Here is a 16,182-nt window from a genome sequence, read left to right as displayed (position 1 = left end):
GGACTGCCTGTAGATATCATGTACAGATGACAGACAGATACTAGCTAGAGGGAGATCGATATGTCTTCACCAGCTGGTGGATAACACAAAATGACGTGTGCCCGCCCCAGCCTTCCCTACCTGCGCGTCCTTGATCCTCTGCATCTCCCACTTGACGACCACCTCGGCCAGGTCCACCGCCAGCTTGCGCTGCTCCAGCGTGGCGCTGGGCGTAAACGCCAGCCGCTGCATCGCCGACACCATGTGTTGCACCAGGCTGTGCCGCACCGGGTAGTACACCTGCACACCGGGGCCGGCGGTACACGCGAGAGACGCAACGCATGCTCCCTTTGTGATGCGCACGCCAGAGGAGGTGTGTATCGGCTCAAACTGGAAATTTAGGAGACCAGTCAAATAGCAACTCTATTTCTGGAATCCAATACATTTCCCGGTGGAGTTGGCAGAATGGTAGAATCGTGGGGGTTCGGGAGGGGAGGTGAGAGGGGCGGTGTATTGTAAGTGAGGCCTAGCCAGCCTCGCATATAACAACGGTTTGAGATTACACGGATAGTCTCACCACAAACGTCATCGTTATCATAGTCATCCCTTTATAAATTGTCGACCCAATCGGTTACCATCCCTTTCTTGGCATCAGCCATTTGTTGCAATGGCGATTCCGGCTGATACCGACAGCCAAAAGAGAGAGGACAATAACCGGAGAGATGGCGACGAGATCGGTTCATGGGCAAGAGCGAGATCGAATGTTGATATTGCAGGATCCTCTGCCGAGCGACAATGACTGCATGGATAGGTCTTGGGCAATGGATCGACAGTGGAAAACGATGATGACGACGACAACATTTATGCGGTGAGACTATTCTTGCAATCTCAAACTTTCACGTTCAGAGAAAAGTTCAACTTAAATGAATAACTTGTGAGCGAGCAAAACAAACGAGTCGGCGAGCATGCCATCGACGGCGTGAGCCAATGATTAAGGAAGCGGGCGGGCGCGCGACGAGCGAGTGCGTGAACGAACGAGCGTGCGTGAACTTGCGAGCAGCTGACCCTGCAGTGCTGCACCAACAGGTGCAGGATGTGCACGAGCTGCGGGACCGTGTGGCCCTCCTCCACCATCAGCTTGCGCGTCCAGTGCGCCAGCAGCTGGTTGCCCTCCTCCATGCGCGCGGGCACGGCCGGCGTGAGGATGGCGAGCGCCTGCCGCACCACCAGCCGTGCTTCCAGCGCGTGCGCCTTCAGCAGGCTGATGAACACCTGCGGGACGATGCGGGCGGCGCCGGCGTGGTTTTCAAGCGAATTGGAAGAGGTGACAACAAAATCTTATGCCGTTAGAGCACCAATGTTCTGGAACATCGAACGTCTTACTTTTAAAAAATATCCTGAGGCATAGAGATTACTGCTGGATACAACCACGTTTGCCAATGTTATTTGTAACTTTAGTCGTTACCTGCGCATCGACAGTCTAATTTAAATGTGCCATTTTGTTGTTAGTCGTTACCTGCGCATCGATAGTCTAATTTTAATGTGCCATTTTGTTGAGCGAGCATGTGTTGCCTTGGTGTGGTCTGGGATTGTTTATGTTGTTGTTTTGCTGCCTTGCCAAGGCATTTCGTGTTGAAAAATGGGACTTTTATACTTTTATTTTTTCGAGACTTTGACATTTTTCTCTATTGTGCACTCCGGTGTGTTGGATAGCAAACCCACAACATTTACAATTTGAGTACGACGTTTCTTTGGTGATTGCAACCAGCATCACCAAGCGATTGCAATCGGTGTGCTGAAGGAGTAACTAATTGGCACGTTTTGATCACGTGACAAACCTTACTCATTGGCTGTGTCGGACGGAGGTGGGTTTACAAAACATTTGCCGAAAAACATTTTTTTATGACTTTTTTTAATTTTTCCAGGTAAGCAACACCCACTGAGCTATGTGGCTCTTTTTCATAAGCGACCTTGTCACAAATGATAGCTCAACGAAGCGGATTATGACGTGGAAATCTATAACAGCCAAATACTCTAAACGCACGTCGATTCTAAATGTGGAGGGAAAAAACCGGAGGACCCAGAGAAAAATCCACGCAAACTACAAATATACAGCAGGCCACAGGGTCGGGATCAAACCCACGACCTCCTGCACATCAGGCAGGGGAGTTAACATCTCGCCACCGTGGTGCCCTATCATGAATGGTCATTACCATAACCATCATCACTGTTAAAAGGGAGCGTCACCTGCAGCACGATCTTCTTGTGGATGGCGAACTTGGCGATGATGTGCGCCAGCACGAGGTGGCCGTGGTACTTGCACACGGGGTCGACACACGTCTTGTTGAGCAGGCAGGGCCAGGCGAAGGTCATGAGGCGGCGCAGCTTGGTGTTGCGGCTCTTGTTGTTGTCGTGGATGTGGTGCGAAGCGTGCTCCACGAGTAGCGCGGCAAACTGCAGCACGGCGATCCGCAGCGAGTCCAGCATCTCGCCGTGCTTCTCGGGCTCCAGCACCTGCCGCCGCCCCGCAAACACACCAAAGACAAAGGTTCCCCCCCCCTCCCCCCCGTGTAGCCTCAAACAGACTGTTGGGGCAAGTGCTGTTATAGCGAGCAGCACCTATGAAGGCCGGCACTGTGGCACACGAGGGGGTGAGTGGCGTGGTTGACGCCACGTCCGGCCGCCCGAACCTCCCCAGTGCTCTCATTTACACACAAAACCAGCTGTGAGATGAAATCAAACACGGGTCGCCGGGTCAGTACCACAGTGCGCTAACCATTACACCAAAGTTCCCTACACACACATCCCTGCTGCAGTACCGCCACAGAGGGTGACCCCCAGTGGCCGCTGTCTCTCTGCGGCAAATGGCGGACGCAGCACCCGGCTGCAAGGGGAAATTACTCTACCAGCAGGAGGCGGTGTTGCTGCGCGGGTTTTCCCAATTAAGCAATTCGCGAGTGACTGATTTAAATTCGAAAACAAATGTGGGTCGTGACGCCGGCACACGTGGCCTAATACCACTCTTGTTCGAATAACGTCACGGGATCCTTTGACGCACGCTGTCAAAGCCGACGGCGGTGCCGCCGGCGGTGCTGCCAACGTGGAGCCGAGCCCGCCCACCTTGTTGATGAAGACGCTGCTGATGCTCTCCAGGTTGTCGCCCTCGGGGTTGGGAGGCCCCAGCAGAGCCTCTCCTTCCGCCTTCTCGAAGCTGCTCTGGAACGCAGGGATGAGGATGTGCTGCAGAGCCTGCGGGGGGGGGGGGGGTGGAGGGAGGTAGGGGGGGGGGCAGCACACAGGACATCTGAGGTCAGGATCCACCACAGCAGAATAACGCACGTGATGAGTCTGCCCCACAACGATTAAAGGTCAGGCATAATACAGGCTTTTTGGGTTAGATCGCGTAAATATGTAAATGTGTCGTTAAACCCGCCACTACCCGACACAGCCAATTAGTAAGGGTTGTCACGTAAACAGAACATGCAAATTCGTTACTAGTACAGCACACCGGTGTGTTGGAGAGCCAAGCCACAACATTTACAATCCGAGTACGACGTTTCGCCAATAAGTACAATTGGCGGGTTTAACGACACATTTATATATTTGTGCGATTAAGTCCCAAAAAACCTGTATTATGGATGATTTTGGTCGCGTAAGCCTACGTGTTAAGGTCAAGTAGTTCACCAGCACTGATACAAAAATAAGCCTGAGACACTGGATATCGAAACCGGTCGAGAGTTTGCATGTGTTAAAGCAATGCTCCTGGGATTATGCACTCCCAGAAGGCCAAGTGGTTGATGGGATGTGTAATATTTTTTTTTTGTTTACGCCGAGGGTATGTGCGATGGGAGATGGCGCAGTCGTACCTTGGCCTTGAGCTCCTCGGGGAAAGTGGCGTCGTGGAAGATCTCGACGAACTTGAAGAAGAGCGCTCTCTTGTGCACAACGCCGTACGAGCGCGGAAGCTCCTCCTCCATGTACTCCTTGAGGAAGGAGACGTTGCAGAGGAGTGGCGACGTGAACGCCCGCAGCAGCTGGAACAGCAGCTCCATCTCCCCGTAGTGGTTCCTGCGCCGCCACAGCCACCAACGCGATACCAACGCGACGATCCGTCACCGTCCTTGTTACCATCATCAGCAAAGGCAACATCGGCCGTGGTCTCTTAAATATCTGGGTGAAGGTCAACCACACCCCCCCCACCTCCATGCTCTCACCATACCTCACGGTCTTGCAACGCCACAATCGATTTCCCTCACTGTGGGCAGGAGAGGGGATTATCAAGTGCACAAGAGAAGCAGGTGGGTGGGCAGATGAGTGAGTGAGTGAGTGAACGAGTAGGGGGAGGGTGGGTAAGAGTGGAAGGGTCAAGTGAGCTCGTGAGTGAGTGACGGATTCAGACAACCTCAGAGCAACAATATGAGTGATCACGTGAATAAAAGGGACGAATGGTAGGTGTAAAAGGGAGCGCGTGAGTGAGTAAACGGGTTAGCGACCAACCGACTGAGTCACAGTGTGGATAGGTGGTTAAGTGAACTCATTCGTGAGCGCATAGGTGAGCGAGCGAGCAACTGAGAGAGCGAGCGAGCGAACGCGGGAACGTGCGCGTGTTGCATCACCTGCAGTAGTTGAGCAGGCAGAAGGAGAGCAGCTTGGGCTCCTTCCAGTGCGACGTCACCATGTTCTCCTTGCGGTGGCGCTCCTGGAAAGCGTCGCTCACCCACACGCGCCGCAGGTGGCTCACCAGCCCCGGCTGGCCCGGCAGCCACTTCTCGTCGTGCTTCACCAGAATGCTGATGATCTGCGCGCGCGCCACACGGTTACGTTTCCAAAATCGGATTAATGCGTAACGTACAAATAAATCCATAAGAGGTTTTTGGGTTAGATCGCGTCAATATGAATGGGTCGTTAAACCCGCCAACACACCGGTGTGCTGAACTAGTAACGAACTGGCATGTTTTGTTTACGTGACAAACCTTACCAGTTGGCTGTATCGGGTGGAGGTGTGTTTACGACACATTCCCATTTACGCAGCCTAAACTAAAAACACTTCATTACGAATATTTGGCCGTAGAAGCCTACGGGTTAAATAAAAAATAAAAGCATCGTAAACATCCACGCGCATCCATTCCCTGTGTGGCCTTTAATCGCGACTGCCAGTCTTAAGTCTGTCGTCCTTCGCCTCGCACCTCCGATCAGCACGGTTGGCTACGTGCAGTGCGACAAAAGCTCAACCGTACATACATAAAATCTCACTGCGCCGCAACGTGGCAGCCCCCCCCCCCTCCCCCACCTTGATTGCGTTGAACTGCAGGTCGAGTCGACTGCTGGGGGCGGTGGTTGGGGAGCCGGGCCGAGCGGGCGGGGCGGCAGCCGGCGCTAGCAGACCCACGAAGCGGACGGGCGACGCCGAGATGACGTCGCGCAGGTGCCTGGCGTCCTTGTGCTTGAGGAAGCTCTGCGTCAGAAACACGTTCGAAGCAGCAGCTCGCACAGCTTTGCTCGCGACAACCTCGACGGCGGGGCGGCACGCGGAGGTTTTAACGCCGTGCCACCGTTTCTGTCACAACACGAGCGTAACTGAGGGCGACTGGCGGCTGAGGTTGGCGGATGTGGTCGCTCCTCGACACTGATGCACAAACTCCTCCTGTGTTCTCCTCGTCACCAACACGTGCAATGGGGTTTTCACATTTCAGGACTTACGCCGGTAGTCGGGATATTCCGTTCACCTTTCGTCAACGTTTGTACTCGTCTGCGTAAGTTCAGCGGTTCAATGAACAAACTATGAAACATCACTGTGTCGGAACATGTGTGCGCGTGTCGAAACACACAAAGTAAATGTTCTTCCGTATAGCCTTTAACAGGCTGTCAGAGGCAAGCACTATTAGCGAGCACCTATGAAGAACAGCATAGCACATGAGGGAATGGGTGGCCAATCTCTACGCCCTGGCGCATTTGTTTCCACAGTGCTGATGTTTATTCACCGCACTATGTACTCAATTAAGGCCGTGGGGGACGCCGAGGACCGGGTGAGTTACAGGTTCGTAGTGCAGGTGCACTAACCACTACGTTACCGGTCCCCACAAAAACAAACATACACACATACATACACACACCATGAACATGCGGCTCCACTGCGGGTCGTTCAGCGTGGCCTCCATCATGAAAAGCTCCACCGTCTGGGCTGGGTAGCGAGTCAAGAACTTGATGAGTGGCTCCCGGAATGGGCTACCAGCCTGGAGGAGAGGGAAGGGAGACGGAGGACAGGGGAGGGAGACGCAGGAGCGGGGATTGGAGATGGAGGAGAGGGTAGGGAGACGGAGGAGCAGGGAGTGAAAACAGAAGGGAGGGTGACAGGGGAGGGCGACGGGGGAGGGAGATGGATGGGTGCAAGGGGCTGGTAAACCTCACCAACGTTTAGACAAAAACACCATGTAGAAAGAACACAGGAGCATACACACACAACCACATACTTGAGGGTAATGACAGAGACTGGCTGGTGGAGCCGCAATCCCTCCCCCCCTCCCTCTCACCCACCCCCCCCCCACCCCGCCCCCCATTTGATAAATGCTGGTGGGGGTTCGACCTCTATGAGCATGGCACGTTCAGTCTTCATCACCACCTCCAGCAGCGGCTTCACCAGGGTCTGCGGCGCCGCCGGTATCAGGTGGAACAGGTTGATGATCGCCGCGCAAATCTTCATTTCCTGGCACGGAAAAACGCACAAGAGCCGCCACGACGATTCGTCGGGAGAGTGTCAGGGTCGCTGTAAGCCAACATCCGGTTATTTAAGACAACACGAGCCACCAACCCGCAAGCTATGATTTCACCACCCTGCATGGGTTTCCGCGGTGGCGCCATACGGTTCTCCGACACGTGTTTGGGTCGTACCGTGTGCCTTTTTGGCATTCTTTCGTCTAACGCCGATGAGACAAGGCCATGAAGGAGGCTGTCTCTGGTGTAGGCCAATCAGATCCAAGGACAATGCATAATTATCAAATCATGTTTGTTTGCATGTTTTACCACAAGCATGTGGGTAATGCAGACTCGATGCCTTGTAACGAGTGTTCATTTGGTGTTCAAACATCTTAACGCCTCCTCTATTATTGCCGGAAAGTGTCAAGCCTATTCTCTTATACTCATTATGATCTCTTAAGTTATCACCGTACAGGGTATAGAGTGCATTCAGAACACATAGTGCATGCAATGATAGAAAATGCACCACGTTCAGCGCGCGGTTTTGTAAGAAACGATGGCAGGGGATGAACGTCTTGTGACTCTCATGCGGGGAAAGGAACTTTTTTGTTGCTGGCTTGCATCGAACAACTAAAGTGGAAATCGCCCCTCCGTCTCTGATCTTTAATCGGTGTTAAAGAAACATCTCACTTGACTCGTTTTCTGCGAGGGGCCATCGATGTTGTGGGATCTGGCACAGGCCCTAGTGGAACTGGCACCCGAGTCTGGCACGGTGCATTCATGGAGAGACACTTACTTGTGCATGAACAATTCTGGAGAGGTGGGTTCAGGAATTGTGGTGTTGGTTCAAGTGTCATCATACATCACTTTAATGTTAGACATCTAATGTCACTTTGCTGCAGAGAGCAACATCTATGGGGGGTAGTACATTGAACAGTTTTTTTCCTGTACAATTTAATTAAAGAACAATTAAATCAAATAATAATATAGGTGAAAATGGCTGTATAAAATTCTGCGACTATGCCTGTCGCACGTTGAAAACAACCACACGCATTTTTTTTTACACACACACACACAAATTATCTCAAAAACACGTACACACACACACTCACGCAGAATTTCACACCAACGCGCACATACTAAACTGACTGTCAAAATGATTCGGTAGGCATCATTGGATAATAGGGAAGGAACAAGTCTTGAGAGACGAAGCACCGTGGAGATGGTGTAATGATATCAGTTCTCATGCGCAAGAAAGGATGGACAAGGGCGTTGCAAGGGCTTCATCCAGCAGTGGACAGAACATGGCTGAAGGTGGTGATGATAACAATAATCATGCTCGCGGTTGCAGTCACATGCTGATGCTTTCGCTGGCGAGAGTGATCATGATGATGGTCGTCTTGGTAGCGTTTGTGATGATGGTGGTGGTGATGATGATGATGAGTGTTCCACAGCAGCTGATGATGATAGTCACCCGATAACAAACTGAAAATCAAAACACCAAAAAAACGAAATACCTCCATAGGAGTGAGCAATACTAAAAACAACCGGCCGAGCGGTGAGTTGCGCTATAGATTTTCAGAGTTCAGTCGTACCAACTCGTTTATAATAATAAAAAACTACGTCCCTAATTTGTGCGGACAAACGCCCTCTGTGGATGTCGAGCCGATTATTTTTAGTTCACAAATGTTTTTGTTTTCCATCAAATGGCTCTGTGTGGAATAGTGAAACATTATCTTGCAACGTTAATGACGGATTTTACATGAGGGACTGTTTCTCAAGCCCCGCAACACAAGCCACCAAATCGCGTGCGTAAAAATCATCACGTTTATTCTATTCGAATACGAATTATGTTTAGGTTTATATATACTACAGACGTGAGCTGGAAAGCAGCGGCCAGGCTGTGAGCTGGCACGAGCAACAAATCCTGAAGCTCTGCAGTCCTCTAGATATAAGATGCTTTCAGCCAATTCATGAGTGTCTTATACCTTGGCTGCAGCATGCTCAGCGGAGGAGTGCAAATGGGCACGTCATGGTTAATCGATTGGCAGGTCACGTGTCGTGGGGTAACGTACGGGTACTCCCACCTCTTCCAAGAAATCTGGCCAGTGTGGAGGAGGCCCCTTAGGGGTGCTGTCTATGCGTGAGCAAACGATTGCGGGGTTGCACCTTAACCTTTACACCCAGGGCAATGTGAAAATTAATTGTCAGACGCAATCCGGACCATGAAATCCGCCATAATTCATAGCACCGCTTGCTCGGCGGGTGAATCGTCACACCTCTAAAACGTAAGGTGCCGTGTACTCGTTCCGGCTGCTTTAACGTCATTGCTCAATCCGTGAAATAAAACCAAAAACGCGTGAATGTGAACACACGTTCGACACTGGACGCACAGCACGATAATGATAATAATCATAATAAACACATGACGAATGGAAAGGACCCATCGGTGGAATGGACAACCGGTAAACGAATAAAATGACGAATGCGGCACACGCCAGCAGTACCAATGAAATCCCATAATTGCCAGGAGCTAACGCTGCCGGGCTGACACACCCAAGCGTCATCTCCAGACCCTCCATGGCAGGCTGAGCCAGAGAAAAACGACACAAACATCACGGCACGGGTAAGGGCGTGCCCCCGCCAAGTACATTCATCAACGGGGAACACAAAGACAAAGATCCCCCCCGTAAAGCCTCAACAGACTGTTGGGGCAAGTGCTGTTAGCGAGTAGCACCTATGAAGGCCGGCAAGGTACACCGAGGGGTGGGTGGCCAGCACCACGCCCGACCGCTTTTGTTTCCCCAGTGCCGATGTTTACACACCGCACCAGGTACTCATTTGGAGCAAGCTCGTCCTAGGGGAGGCCCGGGACCGGTTCAGATAATCGTCACTGGTGTTGATCGTGAGCGGGAGTCGAATTCGGGTCGCCGTGTCTGTACCGCAGTGTGCTAACCGCTACACTACCGCTCCCCACACACACACACACAGGTGCATTGCAAACAGCACCGGTGCCAATATCACACGGTAAGGGTCAGGGGTCACTGGGCCAACAGCCCTGCCAAACAGATGGAAGGCATCATACATGTGTGGACAAGTAACACATGAAGCATGAAAACCGTGTAATACAATATACACAAGGAATCATAGCACTCAACACGAGGACCTGTTACACATTCTATACAAGGAACCACAACAAACAATAAATAGACAGAGACCTCTACCATATTATACATCATGATTTGTAACACGCAACATATGTTAACTCATTTCCTGTGGCTAATGAAAAGCAGCTATACACAAGGACTAATAATAATTTAAAACACATTGACATATAAAACATATTATACTCAGGACTTATGCATATAAAACATATTATACTCAGGACTTATGCATAACACATTAAAACACACAGACCTATAAGGGATTATAGGCAACAACCTATTACATGAACCAAAAGGACACACACATGGGGTGGCATATAAACAAGCGCTGATCCAGCATTTCCCAGATCTATACAAGGAGGTGACACACCACATGCAACAAGTTGAAATACAGTCGATCATCGATCATCCGGCACGCATCCAACATTGTCCGGCGGTCCCGGGCCGATCTGGCGAAACCGGCGATCGACACCGTGTGCATGACAAAAAAAAAAGTAGCTATGCTCGATTTAATTGTTAAATATTATATACACTGCATTATACACTACATACAACTTAAACAATGAAAATACTGCACGTACTTTATATACATGACCCAATGACGCGGAGTCTTCCAGATTGGAGTGGTAAGTACGGTACGGTAAATACAGTAACTTTTGTTATTTACGCAAATTTCATATCGAAAAAACACATTTAAAACACACAAAAACACATTACAACACCTCAAAACATAACGTCATGCAAAAATAAGCTATGGCACCTCCCCCCTCCCCGCCGAAGCCGCCGGATAATCAATGATCTACTGTACACACACACACATATCACATAGACGTTATTTGGTGATGCTGCTGCTGCGCATTGGCAGTGATGCACAAGCAGCACAGATAACCAAAAAAACATCTCATCACATTTCGTCAATAATAGCGTGGCCTTAAAAGGAAAACGTATATGACCGATGAGGTTGTGGGTCACGACCTTTCTTCATTAGCGTGCTGTGAAGGAAAAGCCATTGTCTGAATAGTCACCGATATACATACGTTTCTCTTTTACAGCCAGCATGATTGACGGACATGTTGGGTGTTTCCAGACATCATATACAATCGGCTCAAGAGTGACATGCCAGTGGTTGGCAGCATATGCAAGACCTTGACACGCACACGCACACACCACCATTTACCGCGAGATATTTTTGACATTTATCAAAATGTAAACACAGGAGACAAAGAGATACAAGTGGTCTGCTTTTGGTAATGAGCAGGTGATGAATCACACAGACACACCACTGAGACTTTCAACACAACCCACCATTGTTCAGCAATATACATTAACCAGCGTGACTTTTGGACACGTACCGCATAGCACAGCTCATTGCTGCAAATTCATTACCACATTCATGAGCGCTTGAGGGACACTGAACAAACTAGCCTGAATAAAACTGGGGAATTCTAATTTTCTTCCGTTATCCAATTGGCTGAATGGAATAAACAATGTAATCAAAAAGAAGCATAATTAATATTTAATATATTTCTGCTGGAAATATTATCGTGTTTGTAAAAAAAAAACATTTTATTTAATTAGAGTAATAAGAATAATTAAATATCAAGCCCTTAATTTACAAAAGCTTCCCTCGAGACTTTAAAAAATAATTCTGCCCGGGAATGTTTTGCCAATTCCTATTTAGAGGGTTGCGGCGTCATTAATGTACTAAACTGTAAATGAATTTGAATCACTGCGAAAGCTTTTCGTCAGATTTCAAGAGATCATGTGGATGAGTGGTGGCGAGTGGCGCCCATCAGCCGGCTCACCGATCCGTCATTGCGTTGTCCTCCCTTGTGAGCAATCACCACCACCTCCATCCACTTCCGCAGGTGTTGCTGCGTGGGAGACACAAAAGACCAAGGTTCATTCGTATCGCCGACACAAACCGTTAGGGCAAGCCCTGTTAGTGAGGCATCTATCAAAGCCGGCACGGTGCACGAAGGGGATACTGTGGTCAGCACCACGCCCGACCACCTTTGTTGCACCAGGTACTCATTGAAGGCTGGGTCGACCTAAGAGTGGCCCAGCACAGGTTCAGATATTCATCACTGATATGTTAGCAGTGAGCGGCAATCGAACTTGCAGTGCGCTAAACACTGCGTTCCACTCTTCAAATGGGAGACACGCGCACACTCACACACACGTGTACACATGCAGACAAGTTCACGGATACGAGAGCTAACCAACTCACTTTCCCAAACGATAAATTGAATGGACCAATGAGCGCTCAATTCACAAATTTGGCCAACATACAATTACACTCCCACACGCGTATGAATATATATTCACACACACATATACATGTTAATTTACGCACATACATACAGACTGGCATACACATGCACAAACAAAAGATCCCCCATATAGCCTTAATAGACTAGGGGCAAGTGCTGTTAGCGAGCACCGATGAAGGCCGGAACGGTACACGAGGGGGTGGGTGGTAAGCACCACGCCCTTGTCTCCCCAGTGGCAATGTTTACACACCACACCAGGTACTCATTTGAGGCCGAGTCGACCTAGGGGAGGCCCAGGACCGGTTCAGATAATCGTCACTGGTGTTCGTCGTGAGTGGTAAACGAACCCGGATCGCCGGGTTCATAGCACAGCGCATTAACCGCTACACTACCGCTACACAAGCACACACATGCTCTCAAACGCGTGCATGTGCACGCATAAACAACAATCGGCATTCGCCACTAAGTGGCAAAGATGTCACAACAGAGATTGTACCGGGCTAGATACACTTTGAGGCTCACTGGCAGGGAAGATCCACACACACACAAGCGTTCACACACGCCAGCCCATACGCACGAGCACAGCCCAAGTGTCACCGTCGTACCATGATCTGGTCGCAGAATTTGTCGTTGAGCGAGCTGGGGAAGAGGCGGGTGACGGAGGTGAAGCGACGGACGACGTTGAGGCTCAGGCTGCGGTAGTCGCCCAAAAGCATCAGCAGCGGCCGCATCAGATTGTGGATCTGGTCCATACCGATGGTTGTGCCCTCCAGGAACTAGCAATGGTCAACACACAGACACACGAACGGGTCCACAGAGTTGGCTATTTTTCCTTCCACCTCTGTATAATAATTCAGCACATTTCGTAGTGGTACCATTCTTACACGACAAGGCTATCAAAGTAGTAACTTGCGATTATTTATTCTTCAAATTTTGGCAAATTTTGACCATGACGGCAGCAAACAATGGCCCACTCGTTTTGAATGACGCCACGGGATCTGTAACATCGACTGTGAAGAAGAAGGCGGAAGCACCTGTAGCATTAACCAGAAAGGGAAACGTTGTGACCTGGAGTGTGGTGGTTAAGCAGACGGGTGGGTGGGTGGGTCGGTCGGTCGGTGAGTGGGTGAGTTGTTGCGATCTGCAGTGTAGGCGTTGAACACGGTGTGGTTGAGATTAAACAGCCAGTCTGGTGGACCAAGTCCTAAATATTGGTTGACGAATCAACAAGTGACGTTCGCGGAAACAGTACCAATGGAAGCAGCAATAGAAGAGTGATATGGAGGTAACTAATGTTGGGAAGACTCGATTAACTTGTGGACTCAAAATGCTCCTCACAAAAAGGTATGTTGAAAATATATCACTCGAAAACGATAGCTGTTACTCAGTCATGACAATGACATGAGTGTGGCCTTGATGCAAGTAAAGGCAGTAAAGCCTGGTTAGGCCGAGGGAATCCTTAAGAGGGGTGGAGGATTTTTTCATTATGTTGGTACCGTCGTGGTAAACATGGCGGGGAAACACATGTGGTCACGTGCGGGCCATGTGCAATTAACTTGAAGTTAACTCAGAAGGGGGTGGGGGCGAATGCTGCGGAGCGGAAACACACGACACCTTTTCCATGCACGACTCGCCCGCCTTCTGCAGCTCGTCGTTGCTGGAGTTGAGAGCCTTGAAGAGGGCCGCGATGATCTTCTCTCGAACCTCGGCCAGGTAGTTGCACGACGCCAGCGCTTCTGCACCGATGAGAGCGCAAGGGGCAGCAGTCAACGTCGGCGGTGCGATGACAACGGTGGTGGCTGCTCGTGAACAGCACTTGCTTCAATGTTTTGTTAAGGATATAACGGTGTGGGGGGGGGAGGAATATTTGTCTTTGTGTGGGGAGTCAGCTGGGCAGGCACCTGGCATGGCACTTACTGAGCGCAGCGATGCGCAAGGGAACCAGGGAGGGCAGCGACTTGTAGCAGGGCAGCTTCATGAGGACAGCGTCCTCGGCCTCGCACAGAGTGAGCAGCTGCGATCAGGGAGGGAAGTACAGTGAGGGAACCAAGAGAACGGTCATGCTGTCCTCCTTCCCAATAACCGCAGTGATAACCGCAACGTTAATCTTCCTACAAACCGCAATGCCATGTCTTTCATGATAACCGTAATGTGCTCTCCTTTCCAATAATCGTACGAAAGTTGTAGAGAAAACACCGCACTCCACCCTCACTACTAAAAATTGCACTGTGCTCTCCTTCCCAATAACCGCATTACAATGTACTTTCCAACAATTGCAATGCACTCTTTCCCAATAACTGCACTCCACTCTCCTTCCCCAATAAGCACACTCCACTCTCCTTCCCAATAACCGCACTGTGTTTCTCCTCCTTCCCAATAACCGCAATGTACACTCCTTGCCGGGGCAAGAGTGGCCGCTGGCACACCTCGGAGAAGAAGAGCTTGTGCTCCATGATGGTGAGGTCCATGGTAAAGAGGCGCGGCTGAAGCGTCGTGCAGAAGGTGTTGCCCTCCATGAGGCCGATCTGCGCGTTGGCCGGCTGATGTTTCAGCAGGTGCTTCTTGGGTGGGATCATGTCTTGGAGCACCTGCAGTATAAACAAAGAAATTGCAACTGCCACAGCAAACGGTCTCCACCCGTGATCAATCTGGGTCGGTACAATTCTCAGAACACAAAACTCGCGTACCGGCACTTTTCAGAACGGTTCATATTCCTCCCCGCTGTGCTGTTTCCAAAGATGGGAAATGGCAGTGAACATGGGCTGCTGCAGGACTCCATACCGATGCTTCTACATATCCATCTCAATCACCAACGGACGATTGAGATGGGAAACAAACACGCACGCACCTCCTTGTGGGGCTCCATGATGTCGGCGACGCTCTTGCCCGTGGCGCGCGCCAGCACCTGCAGCGAGCGCATGGCCTGCGCGCGCACCGTCTGGTTGGGCGAGGTGACCTCGCGCACCAGCTCGTGCGTGGCCGCGTGCAGCGCCTTGGCCTGCGAGGCCACCAGCTCCGCGGTGCGCTCGTCATCGCGCAGCGGCGACGCGCACCGCACCAGCAGCTGCTCCAGTGTCGCCGTCGCCATCGCCACGGCGCCGCTCGACACCTGCGAGAGGTAGATCGTGGCGAGGAGGCGGTGGTAGGTTAGGAGCGGCGGCGAGGGAGCTTTCCGAGTTATGGAATCGACAAGCGGAACAGCACGCCTCCATCGCATAGCCGCACCTCCACATTATTCAGTGGCGGGCCGTGTATTTTACACCTAGGCCTTCAGTGCTATCCTCCCGCAATTAAACAACCTTCGAATAACCTCACCATGATACTAGGGCTACAGGCTATTGTCATTCGAAGTAACCACCCATTATTCCCAGTGACAGTAAACTTTATCGAGTGGAATGAAGTGATTTAACACGAGGCTCAACACCTATGAGAATTACAATACACTAATTGCAGAGACATGAATACATGGTGACTGCAACCATTAAGGATGTACCACTATTACGCAGTATGACAGGATGCTACATCACAAATAGACATCACATAGCCAAAATCAATGTCATTACCAAAGAAACAAGAACAAACGCACAACAACCAGTCACAATTACTCACACGACCGCCAAGCAAGCAAAAATGCCATAAAACACAAATAACAATCAGGATTTAACAGGCTTCCCCACAGAAAAAAATCTAAAGCACAACATAAAAATCTAAACGTCACGAAATAAAGTTTAAATTAATCTTAGATGATGCTACGTTACGTGCTAGCTAGTTTTACTTCAGTTAGCTAACTGGCCTTCCGATCACGCCACACGAAAAATGCTACCGTAGGCGGCTAGGCCAGCTAGAAGGCTCCGGCGTGTCAAAGAATACGCCCAACATGGCAAACTCAAAATCTGATTGGTTAAAGAATATGACAATCAACAACATCGTCCACATTTGCTTCAACAGCAGAGGGGATTCACTCGACATTCTGAAGGCCTCAGGGTAGATTTTTCACCCGGAGAGGCGGAAATAGCACAGGTGGAAAGAGTAGCAATGAAATGACGTGAATAGACTAATGGGAACGAACTTTT

The 16,182-nt window shown here is 50.3% G+C and overlaps 1 protein-coding gene across 2 annotated transcripts in view; it reads right to left on the bottom strand.

The window, feature by feature from the left end:
* The window catches only part of TRRAP (transformation/transcription domain associated protein), a 142,418-nt gene that overhangs the window by 102,142 nt on the left and 24,094 nt on the right, over positions 1-16,182 (bottom strand). Inside the window, exons 26-41 of one of the 2 annotated variants that reach the window (XM_032966893.2) lie at positions 14,958-15,218; positions 14,536-14,697; positions 14,027-14,123; positions 13,724-13,845; positions 12,715-12,885; positions 11,642-11,710; positions 9,180-9,260; positions 6,563-6,682; positions 6,093-6,212; positions 5,270-5,434; positions 4,596-4,777; positions 3,846-4,047; positions 3,100-3,228; positions 2,227-2,493; positions 1,045-1,251; positions 121-279 (exon numbers count right to left, since the gene is read on the bottom strand). In XM_032966893.2, the coding sequence (XP_032822784.2) occupies positions 121-279; positions 1,045-1,251; positions 2,227-2,493; positions 3,100-3,228; positions 3,846-4,047; positions 4,596-4,777; positions 5,270-5,434; positions 6,093-6,212; positions 6,563-6,682; positions 9,180-9,260; positions 11,642-11,710; positions 12,715-12,885; positions 13,724-13,845; positions 14,027-14,123; positions 14,536-14,697; positions 14,958-15,218 (2,514 nt within the window). The remainder of the gene's footprint in view (positions 1-120; positions 280-1,044; positions 1,252-2,226; positions 2,494-3,099; positions 3,229-3,845; positions 4,048-4,595; positions 4,778-5,269; positions 5,435-6,092; positions 6,213-6,562; positions 6,683-9,179; positions 9,261-11,641; positions 11,711-12,714; positions 12,886-13,723; positions 13,846-14,026; positions 14,124-14,535; positions 14,698-14,957; positions 15,219-16,182) is intronic. The other variant, XM_032966894.2, reaches the window with a different exon arrangement.

The sequence above is a fragment of the Petromyzon marinus genome, chromosome 37 (genome assembly GCF_048934315.1).
Source record: "Petromyzon marinus isolate PM22_M1 ecotype Great Lakes invasive population chromosome 37, UKy_Petmar_22M1.pri1.0, whole genome shotgun sequence".
Lineage (NCBI taxonomy): Eukaryota > Metazoa > Chordata > Hyperoartia > Petromyzontiformes > Petromyzontidae > Petromyzon > Petromyzon marinus.
The sequence above is the reverse complement of the archived record's forward strand: the minus strand, read 5'-3'. Positions and strand labels throughout refer to the sequence as shown.